Below are 7,500 nucleotides of genomic sequence, written 5' to 3' on the forward strand. Positions count from 1 at the left end.
GGGACTACAGAAGAAAATGAGAAAGACGGTAGAAGCTGCTCATATAAATACCCAAATGAACAACAACGATAGAGAAGGATTTATATGCCTTTCCAAAGCAGCTAGTCTCCTAATAACCAACGCTCTGGAAATGACCTGACACTCGAAGCTTGGCGAGTTCCTCCCACTGCAAGTATAAATTTTGTGATCACGATGTAACATAGCGAATCCTCTGAAGGTCATAGTGACCGAAACGTTAGGACGTATTCTAAAAGCCCATCTTCATTTACCCTTCCCCATCTATCACTCTCTCATATATATATATATATATATATATATATATATATATATATATATATATATATATATAGATATATATATATATATGCACATATATATATATATATATATATATATATATATATATATATGTATACATATATATATATATACATATATATATATATATATAGATATTTGTTTGTGTGTGTATATATATATATATATATATATATATATATATATATAGGTATGTTTAGAAATTGTTTGAGACAAATGAGAGTGATAGATGGGGAAGGGTGAACGAAGATGGGCCTTAGAATACGTTTATTGTCCTAACGTTTCGGTCTCTATGACCGAGTCCTCCGAAGAAGGTCATAGAGAACAAAACGTTAGGACAATAAACGTATTCTAAAGTCCATCTCCGTTTACCCCTCCCCACCTATCACTCTCTCTCTCTCTCTCTCTCTCTCTCTCTCTCTCTCTCTCTCTCTCTCTCTCTCTCTCACACACACACACACACACACACACAGTTGGTAGAACGATGAACTACTAGCATGGTGGTGCGCGTAGTGCTTGGTTCGAATCCTGCCCAGGGCCGAAATTAATTTCGGTACAGCTGCGCTTCGGGTCGTTACTCTGACTCTCGTGGGCGGGGAGTTGGGTGTGTGTGTGTGTGTGAAAGGTCATAGCATTACCCATAGATCGGACCTACGAGCTCTGAGCTCTCTTCCAGGAGGGAAATAGCTGTCGATCACGAGTCGAACACGTGATCCAAAAGACCAAGTGAATACACACACACACACACACACACACACACATATATATATATATATATATATATATATATGTAGTCTATTTCACAATTAACGCGTAAATTAAACTTTTGCAGAAACCACGGCGATATCAAATGAAACGTGTATTCAAATGTTTTCCTTTAAGACATCTTCAGAATATACAGGGAAATAAGTAATGGTAACATATATACAGAATTAAGAAAAAAATAATAAAAAACACATAAAATACATAAATAAATACACATCTATAGTCATATTTGAGAACAGCAAATCTATAGTACTCCTCATCAATAATTCCCTTTGTAATAATACAGGATGTGTGCACAGAATTTCTTGTAAACATTGCAATTCTTGTTATATTGGTGAAACTGGTAAAGAACTGGACAAAAGGATGGACATTTCATTCAGGACTGCCAGCGTGTCCTAAAGTCATGGACAAATGGTACCAGGTGAATTTCTTATCCTGTTTTACCGTGCCCAAATGTCAACAGCCTATAAGGAAGACGCGAAAGTTTTGAACAGAATTATTCACCGAAACATCAAACCTAAAAGCGAGAATGACAAAATTCGTCTCTCCATATACTACCACAACCAAAACACTTTTAGTTAGAAATAACACTTCTCCTCGTCCCGAAGGTCCCGCTTGCACTAACGTAGTATACAAATGTTCTTGTCCCTTAGAGGACTGTACGCCTTTCGAATGCTACGTCTTTGTATCTTTCAGCATCAAGTTTATTCTTAAATTCTTGTATAGTTTTTGCACACACTGTTTCGTGTGTGTGTGTGTGTGTGTGTGTGTGTGTGTGTGTGTGTGTGTGTGTGTGTGTGTGTGTGTGTGTGTGTGTGTGTGTGTGTGTGTGTGTGTGTGTGTGTGTGTGTGTGTGTGTGTGTGTGATTCACCCCTGGTCTTTGGATCACGGGTTGAACTCGCGATCGGCAGCCATTTCCCTCCCGGAAGAGAGCTCAGAGCTCGTATGACCGATCTATGGGCAATGCTGTGACCCTACACGCACACACACACCCAACTCCCCGCCCACGAGAGTTGGAGTAACGACTCGAAGCGCAACGATACTGAAATTATTTCAGTCCATAGGCATGATTTGAACCCGGACCGCCGTGGTGACATTCGTGGACTCTACCAAAACGCGCCACCGTGTGTGTGTGTGTGTGTGTGTGTGTGTGTGTGTGTGTGTGTGTGTGTGTGTGTGTGTGTGTGTGTGTGTGTGTGTGTGTGTGTGTGTGTGTGTGTGTATGTGTGTGTTTCTTTATATATTATTCTAGAATAATAATAAATAAACACACACACACACACACACACACACACACACACACACACACACACACACACACACACACACACACACACACACACACACACACACACACACACACTGTGTGTGTGTGTGTGTGTGTGTGTGTGTGTGTGTGTGTGTGTGTGTGTGTGTGTGTGTGTGTGTGTGTGTGTGTGTGTGTGTGTGTGTGTGTGTGTGTGTGTGTGTGAGTGTATTCACCTCGGATCTGCTGCAGCCTCTTTTCGAGACAGCCAGACACCACCCTACGGCAGTGAGCTCAGAGCTCATTATTAGCAGATCTCTGGGTAGGTCTGAGACCACTCACACTCCACACACATGTGTGTGTGTGTGTGTGTGTGTGTGTGTGTGTGTGTGTGTGTGTGTGTGTGTGTGTGTGTGTGTGTGTGTGTGTGTGAGTGTGTGTTTATTTATTTACCATTCTAGAATAGTCTGATTAAAATTTAGGTATGAACTATATATCACTTCAGCAGCAGGATCTGATGTTGAAACCAAAATATTGTATCCCCTACCCACCCCAGCCATGCCATCCAAGCTGTCCTCTGGATGTTTATATCAACTCAACATACCTTCCTTCATACTTGGTTTGAATTTGTACATACGCCATATTTGTTTTCGTCAACCTCAATATATATATATACTATCCACTTATTTACGAAATGAACAGATAGAAGAAAAAGAAAAAAATAATATAATGCTCTGAACAAACTCGTTCACAAACTGTAGTCACCCCCTCCCATACTTCCATTGTTCTTTCAATAATACTTTTGAAGAAAACTAAACAAAGAAGCCTTTGTTAGGGGTGACTTTATTTTAGTACAAATACTGGATTTTACGACTAGGTACAATGTAGTAGTTTCATAAGGTGCTCCTGAGTTTTCTACAATTACTGAGTGTGATTTTCTGAAAGGATCGTACATTCTAAATCTGAAGTCTAGAAAATTTTAAACAAAGGTTGCAATCTACCCTACTGCATTTTTTTAAAACCAAATCAGCATTTAAGACACCAAATAGCTTGCACAACGGTTGTCGTCTTGATTGACACAATAGTATACTTCAGATACTTCACAGTGAAAAGTTCTAGTTGGTTCTATTAATTAAGTTGGTGTCACACTAGGCATTTTTCGCTAGCATGCTATTTGCTTTTGTTACTTCGTTTGAGTAAATACGTCTACGGTTACTATCTTTTGAATTTCAAATTCCTAAATGTCAAATTTCTCTTGCGTCATATAGCGAGAAGCTGAATGACGACCTAAGAAAAGTTAAATCTACACGAATGCTAGGCATACTGTTGAGATGTTCTGACGGAAGTCTAGAATATTTCAGCCGAAGTCGTTTTTACTCAAATGAAATAACAAAAGCAAGTAGCATGCTAGCGTGAAATGCCGAGTGTGTCGCCACCTGTAGTTGAGGGGAAAACGATACCTTCTAGCTTCGCAACTATAGAATAAGGTAGCCCACGGTACAAATTTGGTTAATCAGTCATATATCTAAAGTAGAAAGTAGCAATTGTCTGTTATCTAATATGATCGAGATGGCGTCTTCAAATCAGTGGAAAAAATAAAATTTTGGTCATTGGTATTATACGAAGTACAAAAAAATTAATGGACAATATCACGAAAAATTTTCATAGTTTCGTATGACTTGAAAACGCCATCTAGATTTTATATCAAACAACAGAAGATTTTAATAAGACTAGAGAGAAAATATGGTCTCAATTGATCACAAACTATTTCATTTGCTCTTCATCTGAATGAAATCTCTGTTGGTAGGAGCAAGATCTGCCGAAGAATTTTGTAAAGTTTCTGAACTTTCGTTTTTATCTGGGACACCGAATACCAAGATGCTTCGGTCACCTCAGAGTATATGACATCGACTGCCACTTTCTACGCAATTTCAGAACCTTTCGCGATAAATGTCGTATCAAGGAAGTCACGTCTCTGAAAATGGTCTTCCCGTGTCTGTCACTCACATTTAAAGATTCCATAACTGCTTAAAACTCTTCACCAAAGTGGCATCCCTATCTAAGTGTATTCTGTTTACAAGCTTTCCCTTTAACACGGTCTATCTTTAAAGAGAAAATATTTTACTTACACGAGAATTCTTACATCAACGTCAGGTAAGAATTACGGACTTTATATTCGAATACCCGCGCTGCCGCTTGCCGGGAATCTTGAACAGTGTTCACATTATGATGCGATTGTTATGCAACATAGAACGTAGCCAAGGCCTTTATCAATTCACATTTCATTGCGTTTAATAGATCCTCACGTGTCCAGAGAACAAACGCACACCTGCATAAAGGCAGCTAATATCACGCACTCGCACTACACACAAAGGATTGCAGTGCATGTGCAGTGTAATTGTTAAGCAACTTCAAATGTAGTCATTTATCAATTTACGTTTTGTTGAGTTTAATGGGCCCTCATGTGACGCATACACGTACACACGAACTATGTTAAATCACGTCCACACGTTCTTCAACCGAAGCCAACTAAAATGTGGAATATCCTACTGTCTTAGAATCTGAACACTATAATTACCATTGTTCTATATGAGGAAATCATGATTTTTGTATACGATTTTCATTTATGTGTCTTTTTAGGAAAGTAAATGGAGATGTACTTGTGTTATATTTTTGCTAATGCCAGAGTATATCGACATGCATCTCTGCTTTGATCGGAACGCCTTCAGGCCGAGTTTCACGCTAGGTGAATAATATACATAATTATCTACACCGACTGGAACGAACTTGGCTCTTTAATTTTTTTTTTCCTTTGTGCTAACACCATCTAATCTTATTCAGTTTAAAGAAACTTGTGGGCAATATAGGAACCACTGTTTTGAATGGAATTATGGGTGATGTGGATACATTACGAAGCTCAGTGTTGGTATCGATTAAACCTTTTATAAGTAAATGATCTTAATAGAAAGGTGGAAAAAAGGAGAGTCACGGGTCTCGTTCCGAGTTTATTCCTGACCGGTTTCGCTTGTAGCTTCTTCAGTAAAGCGAAACCGGTCAGGAATAAACTCGGAACGAGACCCGTGACTCTCCCTTTTTCACGTTTTTCAACTTGTCACAATGTCTCAAGATCTTAATAAAGTTAAATCCTTGAAGGCCACTTGTAGCTTTTTGTCGGGCAGTTAGTAACTTCAGCAGCTACGAATTATTATCAACAATATTCTCTAAACTTAGAATTTAAACTTTATATTTCTTACTATACGCATTATTAGCCTAGATTTTTTTTATTTCACAAATTATGCTAGTTTCAAAATCCTTCCCAGTCTTTTCAATTTTGTGAAGTACTTTGTAGATTACATTTCGTCTAATAACTACCATCTACCATCTTCACCAGCTTTTATATGACCATGATCGATTTCGTTTAATAACTGTCATCTTTTCATCTGAGAAGAGACACCGGCTTTCATAAGACCTTGATCGATCAAGACACTTTTAGGGCCAGAGTCCACAACCTCAGTTGCAGAGAAAATCACCTGTATTTAGCCTTAACCAAATCAATAAGGCTGAAGAGGCCAATCAGTTGCAGAGAGAGTCGCCTCTCAAATAAAGTTGAAGAGATTAAAACACTTTACTGCCCAAAGGGACGAACTTGGTCCCTCTAAGCATTCCATCTTGATCAATGCTAAACGACTTTATTTGATTAGGAGGAGACTTGGACTGTGAAGGGTTAAAGGCGTTATCACACTGGGCAATTTTTCCTCCGACTGTTGGAGCAAATTTGCAGCCAGCAGTTTTCGGGAGGGAATCTGATATACTGGAGGAAAATAATTTTCCTCCATCGTATTAAATGATATTCTATGTATTTTTGTTGAGAAAGCTAAAAAGTCTGCCATAGTGATTTCATACATACATATACCAAAGGCCTTTTTTGCCATTATAAGGGAGGTAGCCAAAAAACAGAGGCATAGAAACCACTCCCACCCATTCCATCCCTATCACACTCCACTCCCCTCCACCCTCTTCCCTCCCTCTTATCTTGGCACCTCCTGGATGACGGGTCATCCCTGCATCTTGTCCATTGCAGGGTGATTTCACGGAAGAAAAAACTCTGGAGGTGGGAGGTACCACCGATTAATCGGAGGTCGAAGGAAAAATAGTCCAGTGTGATAGCCTCTTGGGTCCTTCTCGAGGTAATGAAACTTCTGTGTACTCACCCTGACTATGAATGCCCGAGCTTGCACAGTCTTCCTCGACGTAATGCTCTGAGCCTCCTGAAGAATGGCAATCGCCCTCGGCAGATCCGATACCCTCAGACCCATCCAGGGACCTTCGCTCGCCCTTGAGTTCGTGGGAGATGTCCACGTCCCTTCGAAGGTCGTCCTCAGATGCAGCCGAGATGCAGTCCTCCTCCTCAGGTTCTTCAAGAATGACTTCCAGACCTGCAAAGAAGAAGATTGAGTTTCATTGTGTGTGGACATCATGAAGAGTGGTTTTCAAGGGTGAGTGAGGTGTGAATACTAAGACTTATAGATTAATGACTGTTCATAGCCTTTGGGCTCTTTTTATAGAAACCCTACAGAAGTTTGAAAGTTGAGGGAAACCATTTGGCCAGATCATAAATATTTAAACTGAGGTCTCGTAGAGGGACCAAGATCTAGCCTACAGAGCTGCTTGGTCAAAAGAGGTGGAAGCTGGTCTCCGTGACGCAAAAATCATCCTCTCCAGATATTTCCTGTTGTTACTAATATTGGTGGATAGTATGCCGTTTGAGGGGGATGGCAGAGTGCAAAGAGAGTGATGGAAGGACAGGAAGAGGTCGAACGTATTGGAAATAGAGAGGAGAGTCCGAGAGGTAAGGGACAAAGTAGTGTATGTTTGGAAAGATGGGGACGGGGAATGCGAGAAGGGAGAAAATAGGGAGTGTTTGACCTAATAGAGGTATTCAAGTGTGTAAAGGGATTTAACAAGGGTGATATAGATAAGGTCATACGAAGACACCTGGGCAGGACTCGTAGTGATGGATTTAAATTGGACAAATTTTGATGTAAGAAGGAAATAGGCAAGAACTGATTTACCCACAGAGTGACTAACGAATGGAACAGACTTAGTGACCACGTAGTGGGCGCTGAAACTATAGGTTGTCTTAAGGGAAGGTTAGATAACTCTATGAATG

General features: G+C 39.9%; 1 protein-coding gene across 1 annotated transcript in view; it reads right to left on the reverse strand.

The window, feature by feature from the left end:
- The window catches only part of LOC143038846 (uncharacterized), an 863,754-nt gene that overhangs the window by 73,016 nt on the left and 783,238 nt on the right, over nt 1-7,500 (reverse strand). The window contains exon 9 of the mRNA XM_076208469.1: nt 6,542-6,766. Coding sequence (XP_076064584.1) covers nt 6,542-6,766 — 225 coding nt within the window. The remainder of the gene's footprint in view (nt 1-6,541; nt 6,767-7,500) is intronic.

This window comes from Oratosquilla oratoria, chromosome 25 (genome assembly GCF_046742065.1).
Source record: "Oratosquilla oratoria isolate Oo_2021 chromosome 25, ASM4674206v1, whole genome shotgun sequence".
Classification (NCBI taxonomy): Eukaryota; Metazoa; Arthropoda; class Malacostraca; order Stomatopoda; family Squillidae; genus Oratosquilla; species Oratosquilla oratoria.